Source organism: Neofelis nebulosa, chromosome 1, assembly GCF_028018385.1.
Source record: "Neofelis nebulosa isolate mNeoNeb1 chromosome 1, mNeoNeb1.pri, whole genome shotgun sequence".
NCBI classification, from domain to species: domain Eukaryota; kingdom Metazoa; phylum Chordata; class Mammalia; order Carnivora; family Felidae; genus Neofelis; species Neofelis nebulosa.
Genome location: NC_080782.1, coordinates 196,335,970 through 196,356,112, shown reverse-complemented (window position 1 = coordinate 196,356,112; position 20,143 = coordinate 196,335,970). Strand labels below are relative to the sequence as shown.

The 20,143-nt window shown below is 36.4% G+C and overlaps 1 protein-coding gene across 6 annotated transcripts in view; it reads left to right on the top strand.

Annotated features, from left to right (window-relative positions):
• The window catches only part of PIBF1 (progesterone immunomodulatory binding factor 1), a 207,329-nt gene that overhangs the window by 133,068 nt on the left and 54,118 nt on the right, over positions 1 to 20,143 (top strand). For all 6 annotated transcript variants that reach the window (XR_009248370.1, XM_058683081.1, XM_058683088.1 and 3 more), the window contains exon 14: positions 8,615 to 8,717. Coding sequence is in view for 5 of the 6 variants with exons in the window: in XM_058683081.1 (XP_058539064.1) it covers positions 8,615 to 8,717 (103 nt within the window). In the remaining variant the exon portion in view is untranslated. The remainder of the gene's footprint in view (positions 1 to 8,614; positions 8,718 to 20,143) is intronic.

Below are 20,143 nucleotides of genomic sequence, written 5' to 3'. Positions count from 1 at the left end.
AAAATCTCAGGGTACAAAATCAATGTACAGAATTCAGTTCCATTTTTATACACCAACAATGAAGCAACAGAAAGAGAATTAAAGAAACTGATCCCATTTACAGTTGCACGAAGAACCATAAAATACCTAGGAGTAAACCTAACCAAAGATGTAAAAGATCTGTATGCTGAAAATTATAGAAAGGTTATGAAGGAAATTGAAGAAGACACAAGAAATGGAAAAACACTCCATGCTCATGGATTAGAAGAATAAATATTGTTAAAATGTCAATACTACCCAAAGCAACCTACACATGCAATGCAATCCCAATTAAAATTGCACCAGCATTCTTCTCAAAGCTAGAACAAACAATCCTAAAATTTTAATGGAAACACAAAAGACCCCAAATAGCCAAAGTAATAATTAAGACCAAAGCGTGAGGCATCACAATCCCAGACTTTAGCCTCTACTAAAAGGTGTAATCATCAACACATTATGGTATTGGCATAAAAACGGACACATAGACCAATGGAATAGAATAGAGAACCCAGAATTGGACCCACAAATGAGTGGCTAACTAATCTTTGACAAAACAAGAAAGAGCATCCAGTGGAAAAAAAGACAGTCTCTTTAGCAAATGGTGCTTGGAGAACTGAACAGCAACATGCAGAAGAATGAGACTAGACCACTTTCTTACATTGTACACAAAAATAAACTCAAAATGGATGAAAGACCTAAATGTGAGACAGGAAACCATCAAAAACCTAGAGGAAAAAGCAGGCAACAACCTCTTTAACCTCAGCTACAGCAATTTCTTGCTCAACACATCTCTAAAGGCAAGGGAATTAAAACCAAAAATGAACTATTGGGACCTCATCAAGATTAAAGGCTTCTGCACTGCAAAGGAAACAATCAACAAAACTAAAAGGCAACCAACAGAATGGGAAAAGATATTTGGAAATCACATATCAGATAAAAGGCTAGTATGCAAAATCTATAAAGAACTTACCAAACTCCACACCTGAAAAACAATCCAGTGAAGAAATGGACAGAAGACATGAATAGACACTTTTCCAAAGAAGACATCCAGATGGCCAACAGACACGTGAAAAGATGCTCAACATCACTCATCCTCAGAGAAATACAAATCAAACCCACACTGAGATACCACCTCACACCAGCCAGAGTAGCTAAAATGAACAAATCAGGAAACTACAGATGCTGGCAAGGATGTGGAGAAACGGGAACCCTCTTGCACTGTTGGTGGGAATGCAAACTGGTGCAGCCGCTCTGGAAAACAATGTGGAGACCCTACGACCCAGCAATACCACTACTAGGAATTTACCCAAAGGATACAGGAGTGCTAATGCATCGGGGTACATGTACCCCAATGATTATAGCAGCGCTTTCAACAATAGCCAAATTTTGGAAAGAGCCTAAATGTCCACCACCTGATGAATGGATAAAGAAGATTTGGTTTATATATACAATAGAATAGTACTTGACAATGAGAAAGAATGAAATCATGCCATTTACAGCATCGTAGATGGAACTGGAAGGTATTCTGAGTGAAGTAAGTCAGTCAGAGGATAGATATCATGTTTTCACTCATATGAGGAACTTGAGAAACTTAACAGAAGACCATTGGGGAAGGGAAGGAGGAAAAAAATAGTACAAACAGAGGGGGAGGGAGGCAAACCACAAGAGACTCTTAAATCCAGAGAACAAACTGAGGGTAGATGGCTGGCGGTGGGGAGGGGGGGGGGGGGTGCGCAGGTGTGGAGAGGGGAAAATGGGCAATGGACGTTGAGGAGGGCACTTGTTGGGATGAGTACTGGGTGTTGTATATAAGCCAATTTGAGGGGTACTTGGGTGGCTCAGTCGGTTAAGAGTCTGACTCAGGTCATGATCTCACGGTTTGTAAGTTCAAGCCCCACATCAGGCTCTGTGCTGAAAGCTCAGAGCCTGGAATCTGCTTCAGATTCTGTGTCTTCCTCTCTCTCTGCCCCTCCCCTGCTCACTCTCTGTCCCTCTCTGTCTCCCAATAATAAATAAACGTTAAAAAAAAATTATAAGCCAATTTGACAATAAATTATATTTTAAAAAAAAGAATCTACCTGTGACACTAAATCATTCACTACAATATGCCACATTTAAAGATGTAGGAGGTTGAAGTATAAAAGAAATGAACTGGCATCTGTAATATTTGCCTTCCCTTATCAACTTTATGTACGTTTTTATTACTAGTTTAATGCTCAGTTGCTGAGCACTAGTCATACTTTAATATTGAAGCTCTGCAACCTAAGAATATGGTTTCTAGCAGTGTGTTCATGTAAACAAAATGCATTTACAGCAAAATTGATTAAGAAGGATTTATTCAGTGCTGCTTTCGTTAGTACACACCACAGGGGTAAGAACTTGTCTTCATGTAAGTAGCATCTTTTGGGAAAGAAAAGATTAACACATGTCAAAGAATATTAAGAAACACCCAAAAATGTATAATTTAGAGCTGTATTGTATGCTAGACTATGTCAGTCAGAGGAATAGAGATCAGTGAAGACTAGCATGATCAGAAATGGAGGAAGTAGAACTTGCAAGGAGCCTTTAAGAAAAAGTTGGATCTATGTAAGAATGACAAAAAAAAAAAAAAAAAAAAAAAGAAAAACTTGGATCTGTCAAGCAGTGAAATAGTCTGCCGTCTCCAGACGGGGAAACAACAGACGTATGTATAGTGCAAGGAATATATAAAACATGTTTATGGGACAGTAAGTGGAGTAGACATTAATGGAAAATAAGGTTGGTTCAGTTGACATTACAAAAGGCCTTCATATTTTTATTTATTTTTTTTTAATGTTTTTTAATATTTATTTAAGTTTGAGAGAGAGAGAGAGCACTAGTGGGGTAGGGCAGAGAAAGAGGGAGACAGAATCGGAAGCAGGCTCCAGCCTCGGCACTGTCAGCACAAACCCCGATGTGGATCTCGAACCCACAAACCACAAGATCATGACCTGAGCCATGTACTAGGGCATGAAGAAATAGGAGGTCTTATAAAGTTCAGTCTTTCAACAGTTTATTACTGAACACCTACTTCTTTCGTACCAAATATTATTCAAGGTATTTTGAATACATTAGAGAACAAAATAAATAAAAATTCTAGTCCTTGGAGAACTTTTCATTGTAGTTCATGAGAACTTAAATTTATACCAATCTTTCGAGAGAAATGTCTGAAAATCCGTAATGCACATGTGTTTTGACACAGTCATTATGCTTTCTGAGGAAATGGCAGTACAAGGTGTGCAAAGATAAACTTATGTAATTATTTAGAATTTTCTATAGCACATAGCACTGCTGTGACTGCTATAATTGGATTGAGTTTTTATTGTTGAGTTATAAGAGTTCTTTATTTTTCTAGATACGAGTCCCTTATCAGATAGGTATTTTGGAATGTTCTCTTCCATTTCATGGGTTATCTTTTCATTTTTTTAATGGTGTCTTTTGAAGCACAAAACTTTTTACTTATGATGCAGTCCACTTTATCTAATTTTTCTTTTGTTGCTTGTGCTTTTGGTGCCATATCTGAGAATCCTTTATCTAAAGTCAGGAAGATTTACTCCTGTGTTGAAGACGTACTCCTGTGTTTTCTTCTAAGCATTTATATTTTAGTGTTTACATTTAGGTCTTTGGCATACTTTAAGTTAATTTTTTTATGTCATGTAAGGTAAGGGCTGTGTACTATTTTAAATATGGCTACTAAAAATTTCTAAATTACATGTGGACTTGCATTATGTTTCTATTGGACAAAACTGGCCTAGACCAACAGTCTCCAAACTTTTTGATATGACTCCCTATTAGGGAAAAAAAATTGAACATTCACCCACCAATATATGTACATGTATTTATCTCTCAATTATATACATGTACTATCCTATGAATAACATGTATGTTAAAATACAAAACTACATAGAAAATTAAAATTTAAAGACACTTAATAGTAAAATAAATATAAATAAAATTTCCCACACTTCAGTGGATTGTTTTGTACGTAATTGCTTTTGGAGACCACCAGTCTAGACTGTGATCTTAACTTTATAATTGATTGGCTCAAATGTTCTTCCTTCTCCACCGTATTGATAGAGAACTCTCTCAAGTGCAGACCTGATCATGTTATGCCTACCCGACTTAATGATAAAATCAAAACTCAGCTTGTCATTTAAGGTCTTTCATATGTCCCTGCCTCTGTCTCTCTAGCTTCAGCCTTCACCATGCGCCATACATTTTATCAATCCACAGCATACCTCCCTGCACATCATCCTTTACCTATGCTTTTCTCTCTACCCAGAATGCTATTTCTCTGCTTCCTCTCCAGATTACTGTTAGTCTTCATTCCTCAGTGTGCCCTTTCTTATCATTTAGCACACTATGGTAATTTATTTGTCCGTCTTCCTCAGGAGACTATCAGATCCTCCAGGTAGAAACTGTGTATTCCTGGTACCTATATAGGTTATGGGCTTTTAATAAATTTTTTTTTAATGTTCATGAATATCTTGGTGAATGAGTTAGTAAATACATTTCTTCTAATTCAACCTGCTTTTCTACAGACATTGATATTTATGATCAAGAAAAAAATTCTAATTTTTGAATCATTTTTGTTTCATTGTAAATATGATAATGATCAAAAATTTTATTTCTCGTTTTTTCTGCATGTCCTAGATTTCACAATATTTTTGTTTGTGTTTTTTGTTTTTGTTTTGTTTTGTTTCTGTAACATCCATAATCCATGGGCTAAATGTGTCATTTAGGGTAATCTAAGAACCTTAATACTTAGTACCATTTCTGAAATGTCTGTGAAGAAATGTGTTCTGCTGTCTTTACAGTGACTTAGAAGTAAATGTTTTAAATGTGATCAGTGCATCAATTGGAGACCAGTTATACCACCATGTCTTCTACATTGTAAATATTATGTATCATAAGTGATACCAACATTCATAGTAAAAGTCACAGTCATTCTTGTCAGCATCAGTTCTTAGAAAGTTTTTCTCAATAAAATAGTTCTTTTTTTTTTTTTTTTTTTTTTTAATATTTATTTACTTGAGAGAGAGAGAGAGAGTCCTGGGGGCCAAGTGGGCCTAGGGGTTGGAGTAACCTGTGCCCATAGATACACTCCTTAGTTACCGGAGTGGGGCTTTCAAATCCATTTGTTCCTTCCTTGGCTGGAGTCTTTATAGGGGGTGGCAAGGGCTAAATGCAGGGCCACACAATTTCCTTGTGGAACCTTATTTCTTTCCCCAATGGTTCTTTTCTCAGGGGGCCTGTCAAGGGCAGTTCCCCAACAGACAATTCCCCAGGTACTTTTATTAAGGCCAAATTACATAAAAGCAGGAGTACAAGAAGCTTCACTGTCAATGGGCCTCCCTGCAGTCCCGATCCGTCCACTGCCCGGGCCCTGCCATCAGGGTGGTTGGATAGCTTGGCTTCTGGCAAGAGAGCGTGAGCCGGGGAGAACAGAGAGAGAGAGGGAGAGAGAGAATCCCAGGCAGGCTCCACACTCAGTGCAGAACTCAGTGCGGGGCTCGATCCCACAAACCATGAGATCAAGACCAGAGCCCAAATCAAGAGTCAGCTGCTTAACCGACTGAGCCACCCACGCACCCCTCAATAAAATAGTTCTAGGGGCGCCTGGGTGGCGCAGTCGGTTAAGCGTCCGACTTCAGCCAGGTCACGATCTCGCGGTCCGTGAGTTCGAGCCCCGCGTCAGGCTCTGGGCTGATGGCTCGGAGCCTGGAGCCTGTTTCCGATTCTGTGTCTCCCTCTTTCTCTGCCCCTCCCCCGTTCATGCTCTGTCTCTCTCTGTCCCAAAAATAAATAAAAAACGTTGAAAAAAAAATTTTTTTTTAAAAATAATAAAATAAAATAGTTCTATATGCTAGTAATCAGAACAGTATAGAACACATTAGGAGTATTTTGAGGCCTCGTAAGATAGCTCCCTTCTATTTAGAGTTGATTTTCCTCAGTCAGAATCCCCAACCAAAATCAGGGCAATTTTTAGTAGAAGGAGGTAGCCCTGGTATTAGGGCTTAGGCACCAGCATGTCAAGAATTTCTCGAATTCACTGTTTTATATCATGTGATATTTTGCACTGATAAATGGTATCACACCATATCTGCGTAAGAGCATTTATTCAATTCCCAAACAAACCAAAAAGCACCCAAACCAAATGAGCTACTTGCTGTTATTAAACTTGATGTCTTCGAGTCATTATCGTCTTCAGAATGTTGGTAATGGGTGACCTTTGCATCTGATTATTTTCTCGCATCCTTTTATCTTTCATTGAATGTCATCCGCAACTGTTTTCTGTGTAGTAGCCTTTGATTGTGTTATTATTCTATTCTGAACATGGCACAAACATGGTCTGTACCTTCAACATCCATTTACTGAGAAATTAACTGTGTACAAAAAGACCCTCATCTTTCTGTGGGAGACTTATTCCTAACATTTATGAAGGATGAGGAAGAAAATGAAAATATGAGTGAAGATAACTCCAAGGATTTTTATTACCTTAGTAAAAAACAGAGTTAATGATATAAAATACTGATGTTTATGTATTAAAGCTGTAAACATAACATAAAATTAGCCTTAAGACTTATTTGTAGAGATCTTATTTTAGGGTCAAATTTGAGAGAACTTGGCATATTTTAGATTGGGAGATACAAAATGGGGTAGCCATAAACCATAAACACCTGTAAAATCTGTAAAGGAAGAAAATAGATTAGTGGTTCCCTAGGGCTGGCAGGAGGATGGGGAGCAATGCTAACAGGGAAATACTTCTTTTGTAATCAAAATATTCTAAAATTAGGCTATAGTGTTAGTTGTATAACTCTAAACATACTAAAAACCATTGAATTGAACACCTTAAATGGATGGACTTTATAATATGTAAATTACATAGCAATAAAATTATATGTCAGTAAAGCTGTATTTTATTAAAAAAAAAAAAGATTGTCAGGGCACCTGGATGGCTCAGTCAGTTAGGCATCCAACTTCGGCTCAGGTCATGATCTCATGGTTCGTGAGTTCGAGTCCCGCATCAGTCTCTGTGCTGACAGCTCGGAGCCTGGAGCCTGCTTCAGATTCTGTGTCTCCCTCTCTCTCTGCCCCTCCCCGGCTCACACTCCGTCTCTCTCTCTCTCAAAAATAAATAAATGTTAAAAAAATGTTTTAAATGATTGTCAAAAAATAAGGACTGTGTATTTTCTGCCTCTAACTTTAGCTGATTAAGACAAAATCTTATGCCAGTTGGAAAGATAGAAATTTAGAAATGAGCATATCTAAACAAACTCCCCAATTTGCTGTATAAACTTTTATCAGAACTCATCTTTTTCATTTGGAATAACAAGGCCTTAGAAATGGATGTATAGGATGATGTTTAGCATTATTTTCAGAATTTTTTGTCTGCATTCCTTTATCCAAGATTAGGAGATATTTAAAAATATAATGGAATTGTTCCTGTTCCACATATAAATAAAATAATTTTCTTTAAAATGAAAATATTTTAGGGGCGCCTGGGTGGCTCAGTCAGTTGAGCGTCCGACCTTGGCTCAGGTCATGATCTTGGGTTCGTGAGTTTGAGCCCTGTGTCGGGCTCTGTGCTGACAGCTCGGAGCCTGGAGCCTGCTTTTCATTCTGTGTCTCCCTCTCTCTCTGTCCCTCCCCTGCTCATGCTCTGTCTCTCTGTCTCAAAAATTAATGAAAATATTTTATGCCGTGTCATTATATAACATCTTGGCCTCTCAGATTCCACAGCTTTTGCAATTCAGATTAATTCATATAGAATATGAAAATATGATAAATAAGAAATTATTAATTTTTTAGAATCACAGACAGGGTCTTTGGAGCAACATGTCTTCTCAACAGTATTAGCAGTTCTTTAAAGAATTCTACCCCTTTTTTTCCCCCTAGTTTTTAGGAGGAATGATTTTATAACTGAACTTTTTTTTTTTAATTGTGTCTTAAAAGTGGAATTGGGGTATTTCATGTTTAATGTGATGTTAAATACTAAAGGTTACACTGTGTACAGTAAGTTGTGATCATGTGATAGTCAGAAGGTGATCTTTTACTACTGAGACATTCCCCATGTTTCATGCATCTGTTTCATCTCTACTTTCAATGGAAACTCTATTCAGTTTTTTGTATTATAAAAGGCATCAGGTTGTGTGAGGGAAACACTGAAGCTTTTCAAAGTGCAGGCTTATTATTTCAACTAATTGCCTGATTTGTTTGTAAATGGGAAATTTTTATAAAAATGGAGAAAGCTGTAAATTGCTGTCTGTGGGCTTTTCAAGCAAGTATAATGTAACTCTACTTTCATAGCAAGGGCTAGAAGCCATTACTGCAGTAATCAATATATCACAGTTATATTATTATGGAGATTTTAATGTTACTTTCAAAATTCTGAGCTGTTTGGATATTGGTCTTCCACTGTTGACACCTGATAATATTTGACTCCATATTTTTTCTGTAAATATTTAAGAATTACTAGGAAATGGTAAGTCAATTTTTAAGCACACAAACACATTTTTAATATCCTAGATAACATTCCTCTTTTTTAAGCATTAATTTTCTTACTTCATTCCGTTAGTGTCCACTTGGCAAGAAGAGTGCTTCAGTTAGAAAAACAAAACTCACTGGTTTTAAAAGACCTGGAACATCAAAAGGACCAAGTAACACAGCTTTCACAAGAGGTAAATAACTTAAACAAAAGAAACATATATAAAGAATCACAGTGTTCATTTTAATTCTCTGTTACTCCTTTGTCTATCTTTTGAGCAGTTTTCAAATGAGCTGTTTGCTAGTACAAAATGATGTTACAACGTACAAAACTAACCTACTGTTAAAGCCTTATAAAACATCGTGCAGTGTATGGTAAAACTAAGATCAAAAAAGAGATTAAATGCCCAGACTAAATATAAATGCAGACTAGACAGGCGGAGCTTTGATTTCTGAGAGTAGCAACTGGCAAAACGGGTTTGGCGATTTTAGGTGGCATTTTGAGTTTTTTAATAAAACCTCATCTTAAAAAATTTTTCTTAAATTTTAATTCCAGTGTGGTGAACATGTACTGTTATCTTAGTTTCAAGTGTACAGTATAGTGATTCAACACTTCCATACATTACTCAGTGCTCATCAAAATAAGTATACTCTTAATCCCCTTCACCTATTCCCCTATCCTCCCCCACCACCCCCCCCCACCCACTTCCCCTCTGGTAGCCATCTGTTTAAAACCTCATCTTTTAAAGAGATGAAAAATTATCTATTAAACACACACTTAACTTGGTATACTCTTAAGCTCTCAAATTCTTTGGTACATGATAGTTCCCAAAGTATCTTTTAAAACTCAGATTCATATTTCTTATTATCCTTAGCCTTATGTCATCTAAAAAAGATACATATTTGTACATGGTATTTTTAATCCTTTTACTTAACATCTAATTACATTTTTCTGTACTTCTGAAATTCAAGTAATAAAATAATTATAACCAAAGATGTCACCTCATTAGTATTCCTTTTATTTCCTGAGTTTCAGCATAACAAGTTTTTTATGTTAATAATTTAAAACTTCGATCTTATAATAAAGGGATTTTTAGAGGCGTATATTAAAGACTATCAATACATATCATGTATTCTTTGTTTTCTGAAGGACCTGTTCATATTTACCTTTATAGTACCCTCTATTAAAGTACTTTTAATAATGTGACATTAGGAGGATTTCTGTGCTCAAATTCCAAAAGACCAGAAATCACTTCCTACTACGGGGCCCGACATAGAGTTACACTTTGGGATGGAAGAGTGTCGTGCCACAGCCAGCTCTGCCGGCAGGAGTGCGAGGCACAGCCAGATTTGGAGCATTTCTTGTGTCTGTGGAATAAATATTCCTACCGCGACTAACTTTGAGCTGCCAACATCACGTCACTGCACACGGAATAAAGATACTCAGTAGCACACTGTTACATATCGTCCCCACCATACAGATACAATAGACTTGGATAAACTGAAGAGCACAGATAATAGTAAAATAATTAAAAATTCATGACTTTGAAAATTTGTTCCCTTTTTTTAATAAAATTAATTTTACTGGGGCGCCTGGGTGGCTCAGTTGGTTGAGCGTCCGGCTTCGGCTCAGGTCATGATCTCATCATGGTTCTTGAGTTCCAGCCCCACATCAGACTCGGTGCTGACAGCTTAGAGCCTGGAGCCTGCTTCTGATTCTGTGTTTCCCTCTGCTCCTCCCCCGCTCATGCTCTGTCTCTCTCTCTCTCCTTCAAAAATAAATAAAAACATTAAAAAAAAATTTTTTTTTTAATAAAATTGATTTTATTGGGGCACCTGGGTGGCTCAGTTGGTTGAGCATCAAACTTCAGCTCAGGTTGTGATCTCATGATTCATGAGTTCAAGCCCCACATCCGGCTCACTGCTGTTGGCATGGAGCCTGCTTTGGAACCTCAGTCTCCCCCTGTCTGCCTCTCCCCTGCTCACACTGTCTGTCTTTCTCAAAAATAAATAAACATTTAAGAAAAACATGTCTTGATTTTAAAAATGAAATAAAATTGATTTTATTGTAAATTTAAAGTTTTTAATATTAGATATATTAACATTCAGCTCACAAAATTCCTGAAAATTTACTAGTCAGCTGTCAGAAACTACTGTAAGCCAGCACTACTACACCATGAAAGGATAAATAAATGATTACAGAAACCAATGAGAGGTTAAAGAAATTTCTGTTTGCTAATACATTATACATCACTCATGTTTGTTTTAATTTCAGAATAACCTATCAAACATATTTCTAAAAAAAATTAAACTTGTCCATACTTGTATAGGTACATATCTGCACGTCATAATATTACCTTAAAAAAGAAATAAATAAAACTACCTTCCTGAACACTTCAGTTCATTGAAATAGGAATTGTTTTTTAAGTTTATTTATTTTGAGAGAGGGAGAGGGAGATAGAGAATCCCAAGCAGGCTCTGCGCTGTCAGCACAGTGCCCAATGTGGGGATCAATCTCGCAAACTGAGATCATGACCTGAGCCAAAATCAACAGTCAGACACTTTTTTTTTTTAACGTTTATTTATTTTTGAGACAGAGGGAGACAGAGTGCGAGTGGGGGAGGGGCAGAGAGAGAAGGAGACACAGAATCTGAAGCAGGCTCCCGGCTCTGAGCTGTCAGCACAGAGGCCAGTGTGGGGCTCGAACCCACAAACTGTGAGATCATGACCTGAGCCGAAGTCAGGCACTCAACGGACTGAGCCACCCAGGCGCCAAGAGTCAGACACTTAACCAACTGAGTCACCCAGGCGCCCCCATTTAAGGTAAGCTGTTGGCTTATATTGAGAAAAAGATTTAAATACTGAAATACATGTGATAGAAAATGGTATGATACCTAGAATTTGCTTTTAAATACCCTGTAAGGAACCCTCTTGCACTGTTGGTGGGAATGCAAATTGGTGCAGCCGCTCTGGAAAGCAGTGTGGAGGTTCCTCAGAAAATTAAAAATAGACCTACCCTATGACCCAGCAATAGCACTGCTAGGAATTTATCCAAGGGATACAGGAGTACTGATGCATAGGGGCACTTGTACCCCAATGTTTATAGCAGCACTCTCAACAATAGCCAAATTATGGAAAGAGCCTAAATGTCCATCAACTGATGAATGGATAAAGAAATTGTGGTTTATATACACAATGGAATACTACGTGGCAATGAGAAAAAATGAAATATGGCCTTTTGTAGCAACGTGGATGGAACTGGAGAGTGTGATGCTAAGTGAAATAAGCCATACAGAGAAAGACAGATACCATATGGTTTCACTCTTACGTGGATCCTGAGAAATGTAACAGAAACCCATGGGGGAGGGGAAGGGAAAAAAAAAAAAAAAGGTTAGAGTGGGAGAGAGCCAAAGCATAAGAGACTGTTAAAAACTGAGATCAAACTGAGGGTTGATGGGGGGTGGGAGGGAGGGCAGGGTGGGTGATGGGTATTGAGGAGGGCACCTTTTGGGATGAGCACTGGGTGTTGTATGGAAACCAATTTGACAGTAAATTTCATATATTAAAAAATAAAAAAAATAAAAAAAAATAAATGCTATTGATCTTTTCAATATAAAAATAATAATAATAATAAATAAATAAATAAATACCCTGTAAAAAGTGGGGGAAGGGCTCATAAATCAAAGAAGAATCTCAAAATCTCAATCATGTTTGGAGCTGGGGGAAGATTATATGTGGATCTATTATTCAATTCTGTACTTTTATGTATGTTTGAAAATTTTTCATAAGACATTGGGAGAAAGAATCAGTAACCGTATCTTAAAAGTTTTATGGCTACCATAGTATATAACTTTTCCCTTAAGATTGAAAATAAAGTATTATAATCTGAAATATTCTGCCGATTTAACTGGTTTTTGCCTCACAAAAATTATACTGCTTAAATTGAAAATATATAAACTAATTATCTGAAAGATGATAGTATTAGTACAGTCAGTATAACAACTGACTATTCATGATACATGGTGAAAAAAATAGAGAAGGAAATTCTCTCAGGATCTATATTCTTTTAAACAGTTTAAATATTAAAACTAGCTTGGAATCTTGAGAATAATATACAGATAAAACAAATAACTAAAGCTAGAATCACCATTGAGTTAAATATGTTATTGAGAATATGTCTGAGATTAAACATAAATGAATTGCCAACATGAGAATGCTAAAAAATAGTCAAAATGAAAACAAATATTCCTTTTATAGTGGCTTTATTGAGGTATAATTGACAAACACTAAGCTGCACATACTTAAAGTGTACAATATGATAACTTTTGACACATGTATACCTGTGGAATCACCAAAATGTGGATAATGAACACATACATCACCCCAGATGTTTCCTTGTGCCCCTTAGGAATCTCTCCCAAACTTCCCTGTCCCCAAGATGGTCCTCAGGCAACCACTGACTTGCATTCTGTCACCATAGATTGACCATGTTTTTGATATTTTATATAAATACAGTCATAAAATATGTGTATATATTATATACACACATTTTTTTGGTCTGACTTGTTTCACTCTGCCTAATCGTTTCAAGATTCACCCATAGCCCTTTTCATTGCTGAGGAGCATTCCATTTATGGGTATACCACAGTTTTGCATTCATTCACCTGTTGATGGGCATTCAGGTAGTTTGCTGTTTTCGCCTGTGACAAACAATGCATATATGGATATCCATGTACAGTCTTTCTATGAACGTATGCTTTTGTTTCTTTTGGGTAAAGACCTGGGAGTGGACTAGGTGGATCATGTGGCTAAGGGTCTGCTTAATGTTTTAAGAAACTGCCAAACTGGTGTACAAATATTTGTGCCATTTTACATTTCCACCAGCTGCATACGAAAGTTCTTATTCTTCTACATCCTTGCAAAGACTTGATACGGTCCGTGTTTTTAATTTTAGCAGTTCCGATGGGTGTGTCATGGTCTCTCATTATGGTTTTAATTTGCATTTTCCCTAATGACTCACGACAGTGACCATCTTTTCAGATGCTCTTTGCCCTCTGCTCTCACTGGGAGAAGTGTCTTCAAATGTTTTGCCCATTTTATCACATTGTTTTCTTATTTTTGAGTTTTGAGTATTTGTTGATTTTAGATACAATTCCCTTATCAGATATGTGATTTGCAAATATTTTCTCCCACTCTGTGGCTTGTTTTTCCATCTCTTAAACATGTTTAAAGAGCAGCTTTTGTCAAATCCAGTTTTTCAATTCGTGCTTTTATGGACTTTGTTTTTAGTGTTGTATCTAAAATATCTTTGCCTAACCCAAGGTCACAGGGTTTTTGTCATGGTGTTTCATAGTTTTAAGTCTTTAATCCATTTTTAGTTTATTTTTGTATTGTTTGCAAAGTAAAGATTGAAATTCACTTATTTGCACATTGAAATCAAATTGTTCTCACATCATTTGCTGAAAAGACCTTGTTGAAAATCAGTCATAAATGTGTGAATTTGTTTCTAGACTCTCTGCTTCCAGTTATCTAATTTGCCTGTCTTCATGCCCAGACCACACTCTCTTGATTTCTGAAGCTTTATAATGTCTTGAAATTAGATAGCATTGGTCCTCTAATTCTGTTCATTTCAGAGATTTTCAGCTATTCTGTATCCTTTGCATTTCCATATGAATTCTGTAATCATTTCTACAAAGAAAAAAAGAAAAAGCTGGGTTTGATTTTCATTGGGATAGCATTGAATCTACAGATCAAGTGGGGAAAATTGACATCTTAATAATATTGAAATTCTATTAATTGGCCATATCCTGCCATTTTTATTCTTTAGTGTAAAGGTTTCACATCTTTTGACTAGTCTTTTTTTTTTTTAAGTTTTTTTATTTATTTTTGAGAGAGAGAAAGAACAAATGAGGGAGGGCAGAGAAAAGATGAGAGAGTGAATACCAAGTAGGCTCCACACTTCAGCACAGAACCTGATGCAGGGTTCAAACTCATGAACTATGAGACCGGGCGCCCCTTGACTAATCTTAATGTTGTATTATGTTTTTCCATTCTTCCTCTTTTAACTTCCTTATGTCTTTATAATTGTCTTACAGGCATCATATGTAGATGGATCTTAGTTTTTTTTTATCCATTCTAACAAAATAGGACTTTAATTGGAGTTTTTAGAACATTTACATTTGATGTGTCTCTTGATAAGTCTGTCATCTTGCTATTTGTTTTTTATTCATCCCATCTATTCTTTCTTCCCTTGTCCTTTTTTTTTCCCTGCCTTCTTTTGGATTAGCTGAATATTTTTATCATTTTATATGATCTCATTATTGGTTTATTGGCTTGAACTCTATTATTACAGTACTTTCTTGATAGTATATATCTTTAACATCATCTCATTTCATTTACTACATCATGTATAGTTTAAAAGCCTTAAAATAGTATACTTCCATTTGTCCCCCCGCCCAGCTTTTGTGCTCCTGTTGTCATATATTTTACTTGTACATGTAGAAACTGCACACAACATTGCTATTATTTTTCTTTAAGCAATTGACAATTTTTGAAGAGCTATAGTATGAGGAAAAGATACTATATTTAACCAAATAGTTACCATACCTGGTGTTCTTTATTCCCTTGTGTAGATCCAAATTTCCATTTGGTATTATATTGCTTCCGGTTGATGTACTTCTTTTCACAGTACCTATAGAACAAGTCTGCTGGTAATGAAGTCTTTCTGCTTCTGAATGTTGCAGAAAGTTATTTCACCTCTTTTTGTTGTTTCTTGTTTTTATATGTCTTACTATTTTTAACAGAATTTAAGATTAAAATGTATTTCTGACAGTTATGTTTACTAAGGCAAAAAACCCCGGAAGTATACATTTAAGGGTTCACTCTTTTATGACAATAAAATTCACACATAAAAACTGTACAATTCAGTGGCTTTTGGTGTGTTTACAGCATTGTACCATCACCGCTATCTAGTTACAGAACATTTTCATTACCCAGACAGAAATTCTGTACCCATTAAGCAGTCACTCCCTATTCTCCCCTCCCCCCCAACCCTGGCAACCACTCTGTGCTTTCTGTCTATGGATTTGCCTGTTCTACACCCTTCTATAAATGGAATCATGCAATATGTGGCTTTTTTTATCTGGCTGCTTTCATTTAGCATAGTGTTTTCAAGATTCATTCATGTTGTATCATCTATCAGTACTTAATTCCTTTTTACGACTAGATAATATCCCATTGTACAGATGCATCATATGTTGTTTATCCATTCATCCATTGATGAACATTTGGGTTATTTCCACCTTTTGACTGTTGTGAATAGTGTTGCTATAAATATTCAAGTACAAGCATTATGTTTGTCTACCTGTTTTAAATCTGTGGAGTAAACACCTAGGAGTGGAATTGATGAGTTCATTTTTACAAAGATAATTTTCCCAGGGTAAAAAAGTCCAGATTGGTTCTTTTTTCCTCTGTCTCTTTTTCAGTACTTGAAAGATGTTGCTCCACTCTCTTCTGGTTTGCATTGTTTCTGCCAAGAAATATGCTGTCTTTATCTTTGTGTCTCTCTAGGTAATGTGTCTAATGTCTCTAGAATTTTTTAAGATTTTCTTTTTTTCACTAGCCTTAAGCAATTTACAATGTGGTTGTTGTGATTTTCTTTCTGTTTCCTCTGCTTGGGTTTTATCAGACGTCTTATATATGTGTGTGATCACCAGATTTGGAAATGTTTCAGTCATATGTCTTCATATATTTTTCTACCTTACCCTCTGTTTCCTTCGGACACTCCATTAGACATGTATTTATACTGCTTGAAGTTGTCCTACAACAGAACAGATGCTCTTCTCTTCATTGTTTTCTTTTTCTGCCTTTCCTTTTGCATAATTTCTCTTAGTATGTCAAGTCCACTAGTCATTTCTTCAGTGTAAAATCTGCTGTTAATCCATTCTAGTGTTTTACATCTCAGATATTGCAGTTTTCATTTCTAGTTCTCTTTTGTATCTTCCAGGTCTACTTAACCTTTTCAGACTTTATTTTCTTCAGCATAGGAAATACAGTTTCAATCACTATTTTGATATTCTTGTCTACTGATTCTATTATGGTGGCTGCCACTTCTTGGTTAGTTTCAGTTACATTGACCTGTCTCATATGTGTCATATTATCCTGTGTTTTTGCATGCTTACTAATTTTTCACGGGATGACAAATGTGAATTTTACCTTACCGCTAAATATTTTTGGATTCCTGTAAGTGTGTGTTAGCTTTGTTCCCCAACATGGTTAAGTTTCTTGGGAAAGATTTGACCCTTTTAAGTCTTGCTTTTAAGCTTTTATAAGCAAAGAAGCATTGATCCTAGGCTACTTTTTTTGTCCCCTCCACTACTGAGACCAAAGTCTTTTGAATAATCTACCCCACGTCCTATGAATTAATAAGTTTCCTACTTTGGATAGTGGGAATAAGTAAATTCCTGGCCCATATGGTCTTCAGAAATTGTTCTTTCTAATCTTTTCAGTGGTTCTATCTCAGTCTCTGGTATTTTCTTTACACACATGCACTATTCAATGCCCAGGTGCATACTCAAGGGTGAATGTGTGTACATTTTCAGAGTTCTGTCTTTGTACAGGTCTCTTTTCTTCAGCACTCTGCCATAGGAGCTGTAGCCAACTTGGTGTCTACATCTAGCAGCAGATCCTTAACTTGGGGAGTTTGGCAGGCTCTGCTTTGATTCCCTCTTCCTTAACTACTGCCTGGAAACTCTTTCCGTAGAGTGAACTGGGGCAACTGTAGGGTTACACTCAACTTGTTTGTTTCCTGTATCTCAGGGTTCACTGTTCTTCACTGTTTGATGTACAGTGTCTTCAGACTGTTGTTCTATTAGTTCGTTCAGTGTAAAAGAGAAAAAATTATTGGCTTTCTTTTTTGTATATATGTATATCACCTAATTTTCAAGAAACCACCAACTGGGTTAAATAAGAATGGAGTGTTCATAGGCGGTAATCTCCTTGATATCAGTCTTGGTGTTGTTTTTCTGGATCTTACTCCAAGAGCAAAAATAAACAAATGGGACTACATCAAACAAAAAGCTTCTGCACAGCAAAGAAAACCATCAACAAAATGGAAAGGCAGCCTACTGAGTGAGAGAAAATATTTAGAAATTGTATATCCAATAAGAGGTTGATATCCAAAATATATAAAGAATTCCTACAACTCAACACCAAAGAAAATCCAATTTAAAAAAAAATGGGCAAAGGAAAAAAAAATAGGGGAGCCTGGGTGGTTCAATTGGTTAAACAGCCAACTCTTGATTCAGCTTAGGTCATGATCTCACAGTTCATGAGTTCAAGCCCCACATTGGGCTCTCTGCTCACAGTGGAGAGCCTGCTTCAGATCCTCTGTCTTCCTCTTTTTCCACCCCTCCCCCCCTCAAAAATAAATAAGTGTCTTTTTTAAAAATAAGCAGAGGATATGAATAGATACTTTTCCAAAGAAGACATACAGCTAGCCTATTGGCACATGAAAAGATGCTCAACATCACAAATCATCAGGGAAATGCAAATAGAAACCACAATGAGATATCACCTCACACCTGTCAGAATGGCTAGAATCAAAAAGACAAGAAATAACAAGTGTTGGCAGGGTGTGGAAAAAAGGAAACCCTCATTCACTGTTGGTAGGAGTGTAAATTGGTACAGCCACTATGGAAAACAGTATAGAGGTTCTTCAAAGTATTAAAAATAGAACCACCATATGATCCAGCAATTCTACATCTGGATATTTATTCAGAATATTCTGAATTCATGAAAACACTAATTCAAAAAGAGGTACAATATTCATTGTAGCATTATTTACAATAGTCAAGATACAGAAACAACCTAAGCATTGATCAATGGACAAATGGATAAACATGTGGTCTGTATACAATGGGATACCATTCAGCCATAAAGAAGAATGAAATCTTGCCATTTGCAACAACATTGATGGAACTAGAGGGTATTATGCTAAGTGAATAAGTCAGACAGAGAAAGACAAATACTGTATGATCTCATTTATATGTGGAATCTAAAAAACAAAACAAATGAACAAACAAAACTCTTGGATATGGAAAAGAGTGTTGGTTGGCAGTGGGAGGGAGTCAGGAGATACAGACTGCTAGTTACAAAAAGAATAGGTCATGGCGATGTGGTGTGCAACGTGGTGACTAGAGTCAGTGCTGTTGTCATGCATATCTGAAGGTTACCAAGAGAGTGATTCTTGAAAATCCTCGTCACACACGCAGAAAATTTTTAATTAAAAAAATTTTTGTAACTTTTTATGGTAACAGATGGTGACTAGACTTATTGTGATGATCATTTCACAGTGTGTGCAAGTGTCAAATCCTTACATTGTACACCGAAAACTAACATAATACTGTATGTCAATATATCTCAATTTTTAAAAGAGAAGAAGGGGAAAAAAGGAGTGTCGATGTGGGGAAGCAGATCTAAGCTAAATCATAAAGCATGCCACATTACCATCAGACTTGTTAAGCCTCAGCTTTCTTGACTCTTGGCACTTGCTCTTACTTAATCTTTTTAGTCATTTAGTAAATATTTATCAGACTCCCACTATACTCCACCACAGATAACAAAAGAGTACATGTACATCTTAACATGTACAGTCTTGTTCACAAAGGCCTTGTCTTCTAGAATAAGCACTTAGAGATTTATCTGTTATAACTAACTTATTTTAGAAAAGTTGTTTAGAAAATAGAATCTACACAATCTCAAGTGACCAAATGCCAAGGTTCAGTTACCTGGAATTCTTTACATAGAAGCCATTGAGCGAAATCCAGGTAATTTGTTACAAAGCTTTAGATTGCTACATTTAAGAGAGATTTTTAAGATGCCTGGGTAGAATAAAGTAGAACTCTGTGTACTAACTTTAAAAGATGTTCATAATGTATGTTAATAAATTTTTTCCAAAAAGGAAAATTGCAGAATAATTTGTATTGTATTTCTCTGCTTGGCCTTTGAGTGTGTGTGTGTGTGTGTGTGTGTGTGTGTGTGTGTGTGTCTAGGGTGTGGAATTGTGTTTCTAAGCATAGAGAAAAAGGAAGAGCTCACATAATATACACCTGTCATGCCAAGGGCACACAAATACAACTAGTCCTGCTGTATGAATATTAAAACATTTTATCAGAGTAAACTTACAGGGAAGGAATTCCAGAGCATATACCATCCCCAAGTTCTCTTCTCACAGAAAAGTGTGCTTAGGCCTGGTGTAGGTAGTCTGGATGCGCCACAGAAAGTGACCTGATAGAGGGGCTCCACACCAGAACATTGTACACACCTAAAGAGAAGGTTAGGGAACATCTAATTGCCTAAGTAACAATGGGAGTGGGAGGGAGCTTTTGGAGGTTATTATCTTTTTTAGCCTATTCTAGTAGAATAGGAAATGAGCCTCCAGGACCATCCATATTTGTCTTTCAAACATTAAACTGTGCTTACCTCTGAGATTGGGAGTGGAGAAGTACGGAATGACCAATTTATACCTTATGCATTTTTGAATTGCTTGAATTTATTCTAACTCACATGGAATTTTTTAAGGCATAGATTTGGTGATCAACAATATCTGAATCATAGCAGG